Source organism: Stegodyphus dumicola, chromosome 4 (assembly GCF_044657685.1).
Source record: "Stegodyphus dumicola isolate Sdum_Otavi_A_Nest chromosome 4, ASM4465768v1".
Classification (NCBI taxonomy): domain Eukaryota; kingdom Metazoa; phylum Arthropoda; class Arachnida; order Araneae; family Eresidae; genus Stegodyphus; species Stegodyphus dumicola.
The window spans coordinates 136,844,944-136,858,798 of record NC_140771.1 but is presented as its reverse complement, the minus strand read 5'-3'; the positions used below and the strand labels follow the sequence as shown (position 1 = coordinate 136,858,798).

The 13,855-nt window shown below is 31.9% G+C and overlaps 1 protein-coding gene across 2 annotated transcripts in view; it reads right to left on the bottom strand.

Annotated features, from left to right (window-relative positions):
* Window positions 1-13,855, bottom strand: part of LOC118201539 (poly(A) RNA polymerase GLD2-like) — an 85,123-nt gene that overhangs the window by 31,411 nt on the left and 39,857 nt on the right. For both annotated transcript variants that reach the window (XM_035373653.2, XM_085815527.1), the window contains exons 5-6: window positions 10,152-10,243; window positions 3,098-3,161 (exon numbers count right to left, since the gene is read on the bottom strand). In XM_035373653.2, the coding sequence (XP_035229544.1) occupies window positions 3,098-3,161; window positions 10,152-10,243 (156 nt within the window). The remainder of the gene's footprint in view (window positions 1-3,097; window positions 3,162-10,151; window positions 10,244-13,855) is intronic.

The following is a 13,855-nucleotide window of genomic DNA, read 5'->3' as shown; positions in this document are numbered from 1 at the left end:
CTTCTATGCGGAATTTTCCGGACGTAACGCTGAGAGGGTTAACTTGAGAAAAAATATAGCCAATATGACTTGTAGCAAAAACCTGACTGTTTCTATGCCATCTGCCTGCTATTAAGGATTGTCTACAAGAGAAGACAAAGCTGCTCAGTGACACAATATAGTCTCCCTCACAGACATTTTGTCTACACAAGTATATATTGTATCCAAGTTGCTATGAGATACTAAGCAAATCAGAATAGTCAAAGCAGATGATGTGATTTTTATCTAACAGGAGACCTCTATCAATTTCACAAATAACCTTTTTTTTTAATTCTACACTCATCTTTGGCATTTCTGCCATTAGTCGACGATCAGCCCAATAAAATGATGAGAATATAAAAAGCAAGAATAAAAATTAGCCTCCATAGAGATGTCTCTGTAATGAACTTTAAAGGTACCATTATATATCACCCTGATGACACAGAGAGCAACAAACTGAATCTTTGACTCCAAGCCGATGTAAATCTTGCTTAACTAATCATGGCTAGTTGTCAAACAAAAGAAAGCAACTCCAACAGCCCAAGGTTTCATTATAAAAGAATGAATCTAGGCATTTTCATTATAGTTAGAAATGAAAAGTGACACAGTGAATAGTTTGTGAATCGATGAAAAACACACAATATTTCGACTTTGGCCATTTTTTAATTTATCAGTTGCATATGTTATAGCTGCTATTTCTCCATTAAAATTGTCACAGTGCTTCCGAACAGGACAGCTAATGCTAAAATTACTTGAACAGACCAGCATTTTTAATCACATTTTCTGCTGAACCATTTGTGTAAACATGGAACCACTTGTCTGGAGGGCACCTGTAATGTATGGTAGCCAGATCAGCATTTTAAACTAATTTGGAGTGGAAAGGTGGAATATCATAAGTGAAAAATAACATAAGAAGTTGTGAAATTTTCAATGCTTAACATTTTAAATAAATTGTAATAATAATAATAAGCAGAAGCTTAATAGCAGGCAGAAAGCAACAGTGACTAAAAATGCAAAATATAAAAAATAAGTAAAAATTGTACATTAAAAATAAATACAATCAATGAAGCAAGAAAGAAAAACAATGAATTGCAAAATGCTATATAATATATTTGCACGCAAATCATTCATTTACATAAATGGCTAAAAAAACAATTACTTCATATATAGCATAAAATGCAACATAATTGCTGATAATTAGATTCATGATAAAGCATCATTTTAAGTACACGAATCGAGGAAAAACAAATTTTATCACATTATAAAAAATCTAATAATTATACTTATATACATAGTATAAAATTATGTAAATAACTGAAAAACTTTTATGTATAGTAACATAAAATTGTAATGTTAAATGCAAGAATTTTCGGAATTTTACATTAACAGAGCTCTGTTAATATGCATCAGCAAATGCATCGGGAGCGATCGAGCTAGCTAGACCCAGCCCCCAAAATTGAAAAAACATTTAACAGCAAGAAAATGAGTATAATCAAATGAAAACAGATGATAGTGTAAGCTTTTCCTGTCTGTTGTAAGCTTTTCTTGTCACTTGTATGAAGGTGAAAAAATATTCTATTTGTAAAGAAATACAGAATATGAATATCAACAGAGAATTAAGATCTTGAATAAATACTGCATCATAAAGTTAGTAAAAATAACAAAAACTTTAAACACTTCATGGCTGATGTTATTCGATAAGCTAAATGATGGCTCTGTTACTTCCATTACTTTTTGGACATGATTTCCAAGCACAATTTCATTGGCTGTCACCGATAAGTCTTCAGTAACAACATATCCCCCTCATCATGTACAATGAGCAGAACTCTCAGTGCAGGTGCAATAACAAATTAAATTTTAAAATTAAATCTATACATTGCTGAATGGAAATACACTGGAACACAAGAATATTTTACTTAAGGCATTTGCAACACACTGGTTTAAAATAACTGAGTTTGTGGATTAAATTTAAAAGATAAATATCTTACATTTAGCCAATGGCAGTATTCTGGCATGCTGAAGGTAAAAATGTTTACTTCAAGTAGTAGCAACATGCTATTAAACTGTTGAGTTTGTTAATAAAAAAATTAATTTAAGTCACATAAAATATAAAATAAGTAAAAATAAATTCAAAATTTAAGCTTTGAAATGCACAGACTCAGGTGAAGGACTTTATGTCTTCAAAATTTCATGATTCTAGACAACCCCATTTTCCCACAGTATGCAGAATATACATATATACTGACTCTTCATTATTTAATATTAGAGATAATCAGAAAATTAGCAAAGTCACAACCTCGTGTTTGGTATAGATTTTAGCCAAAGCTATCAATTGCAAGGGCATATAATATAAATCTGACTACGGTTCACAGATTTCTTTGCTCCTGATATATATAAGGACCCGTACCTATTTGTTCTTGAAATCAGTAGTGTCTAGACAAATCTAGGCCAAACACCTGGTTGTTGCTCTGCTAATATTATGTTAGCATGTTTAAAGCAGTATAGCTATTTTTCACTTTTCAAAATTATTTTGAGTACTTTACAATATAGCATTCAAATCTTTAGTATTTATTGCAAGATACAGATAATGGGGCACTAAGGATGTTCAATTTAGTTCATTACCAGATTCTTACCTTGCACATTTATACATGAAAAGCAAAACTGAAAATGTGATATTTAGTAATTTAACTACTGAATTAAAGATAAATAAAGCAACCATTTCCCCTTCAGGTAATAAATTGATAGGCTTAAATACCATTCTCAGATAATAAAATATTGGAGAATTTTTAACACTTATTTATGAATTCCATCGGTAAATTAAAAAAATAACGTAACAATTCATATATCTTTTACATAATGTATCTATATAAAAAGTTAGCAGATATAAAATAATCATACAAAAGCTACTAAAGTAAATGGATTCAGAAAGATAAATATTACTACACTCTAGAAAGAGAGAACTGTGTCTTTATTGCATCACATTTTAAATTTTATTTCCATGTAGTAATCTAAAATCTAGAAAAATGTTTAAAAGCAAGTACATTATTTAAAACATAAAATTATTTAATGAAAAACTTACAGCATTGATTTAACAGCCTTTGGGCAGATTTCAGAAGATTCATTGCTTCAGTTTGTTGATCTATCTGCAAAAAACAATATGTAGTATTGTTTAAAATCAGCAATATGAAATACTACTTTTATCAGTTTTTTTTTAAATACATGTAGTAAAATCAGTATTATAAAATATTATTTTTATCAAAAACTACGAATTAAGAGTTTAAAATCATGTTTTTGATATCAAACATATAAAACACTTACAATTTAAATGCATTCAGACATACAGTTGTTATAATAAGTTAATGGTTTCAACTAAATCTTTTCTAAAAACATTCAAATTGATATCTTAATCATAAATGCTTTAAAAAGACAGCATGCTCCCCTACAATGAAGCGCCACTGAATTAGATACCTGATCAGTAGAAAATCACCTTTTTTTTGGGCTTTGATAACAGTTGCGACATGATAAGGCATGGATTTAACAACTCTTTTACAGAAATGCTCCAGAACACTGTCAACCAAATATCTTGCAAAATTTCCTATAAATCACTTGAGAATGTTGGAAGTGAATGACATGCATGCACAAAATTTTCTAGAATATTCCAAAGTTGTTTAATGGATTTCAAACAAGTCTTCTTAGCAGCCTTATCAGGAGGGAAAATTCAATGAAATGCTCTAATAAACCAGCCGGTTGCCAACCAGGATTTACTTGCGACAGGACCAATTATCCAGCAAACATATTTCATTTCTCTCCAGACGGCACAAAAACATGAAATAATGTCAGTGGGTGCTCTCCAGATCTAAACACTTACATGACAGTGCTTTATACAAGTTCCCAAACATTGCTACAAGAAAATATTCCAGACCATCACTGAGCTGTCATGATCTTGTATTATTCTAATAAGGTGGATCAATGGTTTCATGGAATTGGTACCATATTCTTAGTCTACCATCTGCACTATGCAGTGACAATAAAGATTCATCACAATGTTACTTCCAATCACTGATGGTCCAATTATAATGATCTGTGGTCCACGCAAGATGCCGAGTCCGGTGACATGCAATAAGAAGTGGGTCTTCAGCTTCTGAAGCCCATATCATGATATGAGCACTACATGCTCCAACAACTGATTTGTCTGACTGACTCAACTGGGAGTTAATTGATGACACTGGCAACATACAATATAGCCAAGTTTTTGAAGATCCTAATAACTCAAAGTTGTTTGTTTCTTGCAGTCTACTCAATTCCTCTTTTTACTGCTAACTATAATCTTTATACTGTAAAATAAGAAAACAACAATTCTTAAATATATTTCTGAATGACACAAGTGTCGGGCACCTATTATGTCCTTGATCAAAAGCATTTAAATTGCAAGTTTTACCCATTAAGATAGTTTTAACAACTGCTTGCAGAGGGCTACACTTCCAACAATATATATCTTATAGGACAAAAGGTCTAGAACTTTCCACCATCGCCCTTTTGCTGGCAGTTGACTTGCCATCAAGTAGAAAGGAAATATATAACAATGGTTGCTTATATAATTACTTGTTTAATACTATGGAACACAAATAAATTTCACATCATCAGAAAATTATGTCAATATCAAACGGAACAGAATTATTACATTTCATAATTATGGGCTGAACCTCTGACATACTGTTATATTATCATTTCTAAAATTATGCAGATACAATGCTTACGTGGTTCATCTAAATTTCTTGAAATTTTAATCAGCTAATCCAGGGAAATCACTTATACAAGCAAGAAATTAACATTTTTATGAAATCTTAATTGAAAATGGAATTACTTAGGAATCTTGTTAGCACATTACTCTCTTAAAATTAATAAATATGTTTTATTTATTTTTATGTTTTTCTATTGTTTTCGGGTTTCTTAAGGTTTAAATACGCTAAGTTGATAGGGCCTTTTTACATCTTTATTGGGAGATTTAAGGATTTTACAGGTTTTATATTTCATTTTTTTGATGTTTTGGTTCTAAATTTATTACTTTTTATCTATATTTAATTAATATTTCCCCAGAAATGATCTGGAATATTTTTGTTATAAAAAATATCCCAGATCTGTGAAATATTCTGTGGTAAAAAATGTAAAAAAAATTCTGTGGTACTATATAGATAAAGCAATACACTAATAAGTTAACTTATATGTCATACGTAATGATACATTTGTATAAGATTGTTTATAAAAATATTTCATATATTATTCAAAAGGTTTTAATAGAAGGAATTTGCTGAAATGTAAATGTTAACAAACCATCTGGTTCTTTAAATTGCAAAATTTTAGAAAGATGTTTTACATCAACTTAGCAATGTCGGTAGAACAAATTTTTGCATGCGATTTATTTTAAATACTTGCATGAAATCGAATTTTAATATAAAATCTAAAACAAAATTCAATTTTTAAAATTACATAAGGACAATGCTCCTTAAGTATCATTTTAAAAATGGTTGATTTATTTAGAAATCTCAAAGCTGTAATAACAATATTTGCTAAGACTGTGTTTTACATATTCTTATTAGTGTTAACTTTGCCAATATATTGTCACTTCTGAATTTTACAAAACTCCAAGATCTATATTATCTATAATTATCTGTGATTGTTCCTGATTTTGTGATCTGAGATTAGCTGGGATTGCTCATGTATGGTTTTCAACAATTTCAGAAAAAGTGACTACAAGGAAAAGAAGGAAAACCAGAATAGCCAAAGTACCTAACACTTTTAAACTCTGGTACAAATATCTAGGACACAACTTTTCTTGTTCAGCTGCAGGAATATCATGTACATCACACTTATTTCAGGACAAATACTGAGCATATTTTCCCACATAATAAATATTTTAGATTTATACATAAAACTACTGCACAGCACTACGAATTTTTTTGTGGTAGTTTTTTTCAAGAAGCAGACTTTTAGGTGAAATAAAACTTAGTTTAATATAATGTATAAGGAATATTATTCATAAAAAGAAAATACATTTCCTGATGACCCACACCTCACATTTCAACTGTCAGTAAAATCAATTTTTAACATGTGACAATGTACATATGACATATCCGGTTGCATACCGATAGATTTACATGCTTTATGTTTAATTGACACCCTTCTAATGAACCATAATGGAGTTGTCGAATTAATAAAATATTTCTTTATACAGTCAAAAGTCGTTAATTCAGACACCCATAATTCGGAATGATCTATAATCCGGACCTCAAAGCTAAAAACTTTCTGCGCATGTGCCGCGTTGGCACAGGCATTTTACGCGTGCATGTAAGACCTTGACTACTGCGCATATGCGTGTGCGCAAGTGCAGAATACGTTTTCGCCTGCGCGTTTAATGTATAACGGATGGTGTAAGCTAAAATTATCTAATTATCTATTTCAGTTAATGTTCGTGATTGCATTGTTCCTTAATCTTCGAATTGGATCCCGCTTATTATTTTTTGCAGACTGTAAGAGCAATTTTATAAAAGTAAACTTGAACTTTCGATTATGTCAAATAGAATACCGATGCTGGAACTTCCAAAGGATCTACAAAACGAAAGTATGTTTCGATGTCCAACAAACAAAAAGTGGAATTGCTGCAAAAAATGGATAAAGACATGAAGAATGTGACAGAGAGGTTAGTGAAAACGAAAAAATTTCGATTCACAAGTTAGTCGGTATTCTTGGCACAGCAATTAGCGGGACTTGAACAGCGGAACTTTGTAACCGAACAAGAAATTATGTCTTTTTATAGAATTAAAGAGAAAGTATTATCACATAAAATGAAGCAACTTAAACAACTTACATTGAGAGAAATGTTTAATAAAGTAAACAAATAAATATTAAGCTTTTTTTTTTTGTAAATTTTGATACCCTTTAGATCATAATTGTTCTTTATTTCATAAATTACGGTTTCATATTTTTAATTTTAGAATTTCTGCATGCCATCTTACGAGATTTAAACTGATGATCTATAATCCGGAAAAATCGATAATCCAGAATCGCCGAAGTCCCGACGAGTCCAGATTAACGACTTTTGACTGTATTAATTATGAACAGAGCTGTATCTATGAGACAAAGACTGCCAAACATTTCCTAGTATTTCACAAAGTCGTGAATTCATTGGTGACTTTTTCTGGGGTTGAGACTAATGTGAAAACACCAAAAAATTGCATATTTTCATTCTGATAACGTTTAGGTCTAGACTTTTCAGGTTCCTGTCTACTTCATACACAACAAATTATAGCTTGAAAAGTTAGAACTTTATCAATATATTCTCCCTATGAAAAATACTTAAAAGCATAATAGCAATTTTCTCCAAAGAAAAATTGTTCAGTTTCCTGTAAGTAATAAATCTTTGTAGTCTGAAAGATGCTCTACAAACTTACGACACACAGAACAACAAGCTAACAGGTCCTCAAACTAATAGTTTATCAGAGCGTAAGATTTATTAAACAAGAATTAAGATGTAGGCTTTTCTTAATCCAGAAAAGAAAAAAGGTAGTACAAAGTTGCATTTATTGGTGTGTTTTAATTATGGCAAAGCACACTAGGGCCATCTGCCTAAGGGGAGGGACGCCTTCGTAAAGGACTTTCTAAGGGGAACTGGCTCGTATACACGTTACACATGGGGAAAACCACGAAAACGCCCATGCAGCCAACCCGTTCGCGGGATTCGAACCTCAGACGGAACTACCACTGTTCAGCGACTTCACCGCTCGGCCTCTGGTGGGCCAAGCGGTTGACGACATCTGCATTTATTGATTTATTTTAGCTTCTGATAGTACTGTATTCTTTTGTGCTATGGTATATTATATATAGGTGTATATAATGTATACATAGGTGGGCTTTCACTGTTCAGTAGAAACTAACTGACAAGTTGAGTTTATTACTGAGTGATTTAGCGAGATAAGTTTTGAAATTTGAAACATTTGTTTCATGTTAAGATCTCTCATGAAACAACTTTTAGCCATTTTTTTTCAACAGCAAAGCAACTTATCACCTTAAACTTTAAACAGGGTTCATAGCCACATTTTAGTTAAAAAAATAAACACCTATAAGCACTTTTCAAGCACATTTTAAGAAAAAATATAAGCACCTGTCTAATTACATTATACACAACTGCATAACCTTAAAAGAAAAATTAGACTTGCAATTTAAAATTTGAGCAATGCAATATTTATTAAGAGAATGGGCATTACCTCAACCATGGAAAACAATTAACTTTTTTTTTTTTTAAATTTTAAATGACAGTTCTATTTACAGAATTAGTTTACAATGAGAGGAAAAAAAAAAAAAAAAAAAAAAAACCCTATGCAGAACTAAACTATATTACAAGATTTAATGATGAAATTTCAGTTCAAAATATAGAAAATAAATAATAATAAGCCATATTAATTGTATTCGCTTGGCACCTAATAATAAATACTATTTATTTTTCCACTTATATTAATATTTAAATAATTTAACTTAAATCAAAATTCTGAACATTTTCTAAATTTTCATTGCATAACAGTTTTCCCTTAACATATATTCCAAGCAAAGTAATTTAAGTAAAAAAGAGGAACATTTCTGAAATCAGGAGACGGGAAATTGCTTCATGCAGTCATCCTTTAACAGTAAAAGCTTAACTAACCCGCATACTTGGAAATTGCCGAATATTCCGTATAGTCGAGCGTAACTGGAAAAAGAGGAGGGGGGGCAGATTGTAGCTGTTCTTTAGATTTCTCGGCTAAATAAATGATTTTGACATTTCAATATGTGCATCATATAAAAATAGACCAACGGAACTGAGAAATATTCTGCTTAGAAAGCACAGTAAAACTCTTAAGTGTTCATAAATAAATCTCAGACTGAACATCAAAATTAATTCTCTCTGCAAAATACCGCAAACGTTATTGTGCAATACATGCAGCGTAATTCTTCCATACGTGACATTACGCAATCGGAATCAACAGCTGCCACTATTCGGAGAATAAAGAACTAAATAAAGGAAAAGAAAGAGACTTACTAATCTGGGCTGTTTTTGATTCTAATTTTGAACAGACTGCGTTAAATTTCCGGATTAGAATCATTCTTCGCTTGGGTTGGGTAGACCGCAAAACTTTTAGTCCTATTCAATCCAGATTGGACAGTGACAAAAATAATAATAATAAAAAAAAAAAAAAAAAAAGGCCGCTGCTTCAATATTGGAGATTTTGCGGAGAAAGGGGAGAACCTCCCAACCTCCGTACTGTATAATGTATAGGGAAAAAAAAAAAAAAAAAAAAAAAAAAAAAAATATTATTCTGACTATTCGATTACTTTCCTTTTATTTAAGCCATTCCGAATATTATTCCTCAGAAAGCTAATCTGTGTAAAAATAAACCCATTTTTGGAAGTTTATCTACACTTCAGCAGCTACTGCAACTATATTATTATAAACATTCATATATATACATATACTCATAATATAAGCATAATGATCATATTAAACACGAATATGAACTGACCACACGGAACGAGAATGCAAATTATTAAAATCTTGATAGAAATTCAAACGTGTGTAGTATTTGGGTGGGAGGAAAAGAATACCGAATGTACCGGAATTTTCTACGGTTTTCGCAATTCTTTGACCAATAAATAGAACGATGTGCACCTGTCTGTACTCTCGCGCGCACCATAGGTTACGTTAATGCAGAGAAATGGGAAAAAGATATTTCCAGGAGTATGATTCACCACCTGACGTTCCATATAAGGAAGAAAAGTTGTTTATTTAGTTTCTGCTTTGGTTATGGGGGGGGGGAATGCGCATTCATTAAAAAAAGCACTAAAAGCAAAAAATAAGCACTGAAAACAAAAAGATAAGGGCTTTAAAGAAAAAGTAAGCACCTATAAGGGCCTTTATATTTTATTTTAAATTATAAGGACTTATAAGCACTTGTAAGGACCGCTACGAACCCTGTTTAAAAGTTGTTTTTTTTTTTAAATTTTAAATCTGGCTTGCTTATGTAAGGGGATTTTAATGATCTGAATTATGATACACGTATGAAAATCAAAAAAATAATTATGCAACAAAAATTTGTAAAACTTACCTCCATACTTGAAAGAATAAGACACATATCAACATCACTGTTATTAGTTCCAAGACCATTTACAGAAGAACCAACAACCCTTAGGTCACAACCTGAGAGGGAGGAAAATTCAGTGCTTACTGAAAACATTTCGATATTTGTAGATAGTGATTTAAATATTATTGAAAACTATTTATAAATAAATTTAAAATTACTGGCAGATACAAACACACTGCTCAGCACATACAGCACATACACTCATGTTTATTCAAACACATTGTGCAGTACATGCATCTGAGGATTGCCTACAGTTGCAAGTGTATTTGAAAATATGCCAAAAATATGGAAATTTTCCAGAATACTGAAATCAGGATTGCTATTAATCAGAAAACTGATCAAACCATAATTATCGTATCTTTTCCTTTACCTTGAATAGAAGTATTTTGTAATTTATCTTCAAAGACGTGAAGCAAAGCAATTTGTATTTCAACTATATCCATTTTGGATTACTTCTACTGCATCTGCATGGCCTAATCATCTAGTATCACATCAAAATGAAATATATCTGAGTTTTGATGAATTTAAATTTCATGAATTTCTGAATGTTAGGGGATGCAGAAGAAAAATGTAAAATTTTTTCTCATTAAATTGGAATGGCTTATAGAGTACATTCCATGGTGATATTTCCATTTGAATCAAATAAATGTGCTGTTTAATCTTGGCTTGGAGACTTTTTGACATAATGAATTATTTGAGCACATATTTCTTCCGGAAGTGTAACGGTAGTAAAAAAGTTTCTTTCCTTCTAAAAAGGCGGTTAGCATTTTTAATTTTTGCCCATCTAAATATTAGATACAATGGATATGGAATTCAGTGATTCGTCTGATGAATCCGTATGTTGGGTCATAGTCCACTGTGTATGTTAACCACTTCGAGATCTCACAATTGTGCCATTGTTCGTGGAAAAGATGATAAATTAAAACCAGATACAGTTTTTTTCTTTCAATAGTGCGAAAAAGGGAATTGATATATCTGACCAAATCTGTTCCTATTATAAACGTCTACGGAAAACGGTAAAATGGTATCGAAAATTTGTCATGGAGCTAATATGTGGGACCTCTTTAGTAAATGTGTGGTACATCCACAAAAATTATTGACATTATTGATTATCTATTGAAGAGTGTTGAGAATCCTCCTAGTGAAGAATTAATAGTAAGTAGACTGAAAAAACATTTTTAAAGTTCACACCAAGGATCCGCAAGGAAGATGAGGAAAAGATGCAAAGAGTGTTACAAACGCTTAATAAACTTAAAAGGTACACAGCACGCAACAAACAAATCAAAAAAAAAAAAAAAAAAAAAAAAGGTAATGACCCTTTGTAGCAGCTGTCCGGATAAGCCGGCACTCTTGCCATAAAATGTTTTAAAAAATTACATCGGTTACATAAGTAGTTATACTAATTCAGAAGTCAAACAACAAAAATCAGCGTTATATTTACAAAATTTTCAAAGAACTAGTTTCGATGGTTTTACCGAACCACCATCTTCAGCTGCAAAACCGCAAATGAACAAGATAGGAAATAATGATTAGATAAGATAAGAATGCCTGGACAAGAATAAGCAAGTTGTGCCATCTGTTGGTGAAACCAGAACTAAAACATAATTTCTTTAAAGGCCGAAGGCAAATTTGGATTGGAATTAGGATCGTTAACTAGAACAGAAAGATTTTTATGAATGTGAAATGCCTCTAGAAAATCCAGTTCTCCAATGGAAGATGTTTTTTGAATAATTTTGGCAGCAGAAAAACTGAAAGTGTGGTTTTCGGACCAACAATGTTGGGCAACAGAAGACTTCTGTGTTTCCTTTTTTCTAACATATGCCTCATGTTCCTTGACGCGAAATTTTAAGGCTCTCTTAGTTTGGCCAATGTAAATTAAACCACACTGGCAAGGAATCCTATAAATACCCCAGGAATTCATATCCGGAATGGGGTCCTTGAGTATGGAACTCGGAATTTTATTGATGGGAGAATAAACAACCCGAAAGTTAAATTTCTGCAAAATATGTGCAACTTTATAGCTAATTGATGGAAAGAAGGGAATGACAACAGAATTTTTATAATCTCCTAAAACAAGAGTGTGCCTTTTAGTGTGTTGAGATGAGAATTTTTTAACTGCTTGATTAATAATGTTGGGCGGAAAGCCCCTGTCAATAGCTATTGCTTTTAAATAATTTAGTTCTTCATCAAGGGCTAGTTTGGAGGAGCAAACTTGAAGAGCACGAAAAACATAGGAATAAAATGAAGCTAACTTTTGTTTAGTTGGATGACATGATTTAAAGTGTGGTGGAAGGCAAACTGATGAAGGTTTACGGTAAACCGTAGTACTAAAGTTGGATGTGTTACGTGTGACCAGAATGTCGAGAAACGGAAGAGAATTGCAAGTCTCAAGTTCAAAAGTGAACTGAATAGCAGGATCAATAGAATTCATTGTTGAAAGAACTCTATTGAAATCATCTTTATTACCTTCAAACAGAGTAAAAGTATCATCTACGTAGCGGAACCATGCCGGGAAGTTTAAAGTTTCAAACAATTTTGATTCATAATAATGCATGTAGATATCAGCTAGGATGGGACTGAGGGGGCTTCCCATGGCTAATCCCTCAGTTTGCTTGTAATATTTATTTTGGAAAACAAAATTTGTTTGTTTCAAACAGAGTTGAGTGAGAGAAATTAGCTCATCAATTTCGATGCAAGAGAAATGAAATTCGCGAAGTCTGGTTTCTAGACATCTTAATGCACCCTCCACTGGGACATTGGTGAATAATGATTTTACATCAAAAGAAACCATGAGTAAATTACTAGGAGAAATGTTTTTAACTTTTTTTACAAACTCTATTGAATTTTTTATGGTGTAAATGTTATTGTCTAATAGAGTTGAAAATCTAGAAACTAAATATTTAGCTAATGGATATGAGGCAGTACCTAAATTTGATACAATAGGGCGGAAAGGAATACCACTTTTATGAATTTTGGGAAGAGCATATAATCTGGCACAATTCGCAACAGATGGGATAAGTGAATGTTTTAAGTTGCCTGAAATGATTTGCAAAGATTTGATCGCAGTTTTTATTTTTGACAAGTCCGAAGGTGAAGGATCTTTAGGGATCGGATTATATGGTCCTTCATTTAAGAGTTTAGTGACACCATCGATGTAATTGTTCCTATCCATGACGACTATCTGGCCACCTTTGTCGGCCTTTGAAATAATAATATCCAGGTTAGAATGAATTTCACGCAATGTAGCTCTTTCCCTCGCAGTTAGATTTGGTTTCAAAGGTTTATTATTGAATTTCACATTATGAGCGATAAGATGCCTAATCATTTCTTTCTGTGAATCTGAAACTTTACTGAACTTGAAAGCTTTTTTGATAGGAGCCAAAATCTCTGGAATCGAGGGTTTACAGGTTTGTGAGAAGTTAAAATTATATTTTAGAATTCTCTCTTGTTCTTCTGAAAGACTAACATTAGAATATTAACTATTGGCTTGATGTTTACAATGGGAAGATTTTTTGAACTACTTGAACTGGAAGATTGTAAAAGAAGTTTTTTGAATTTAACTGCAAGGGTGTTTTTATGACGGTTAACTGCATTCTCCATTCTAGACCAAGACTTTTGTTCAAGGACAGTGAATTTTGGATATGATTTAGCGAGTTCCAGATGAAGCT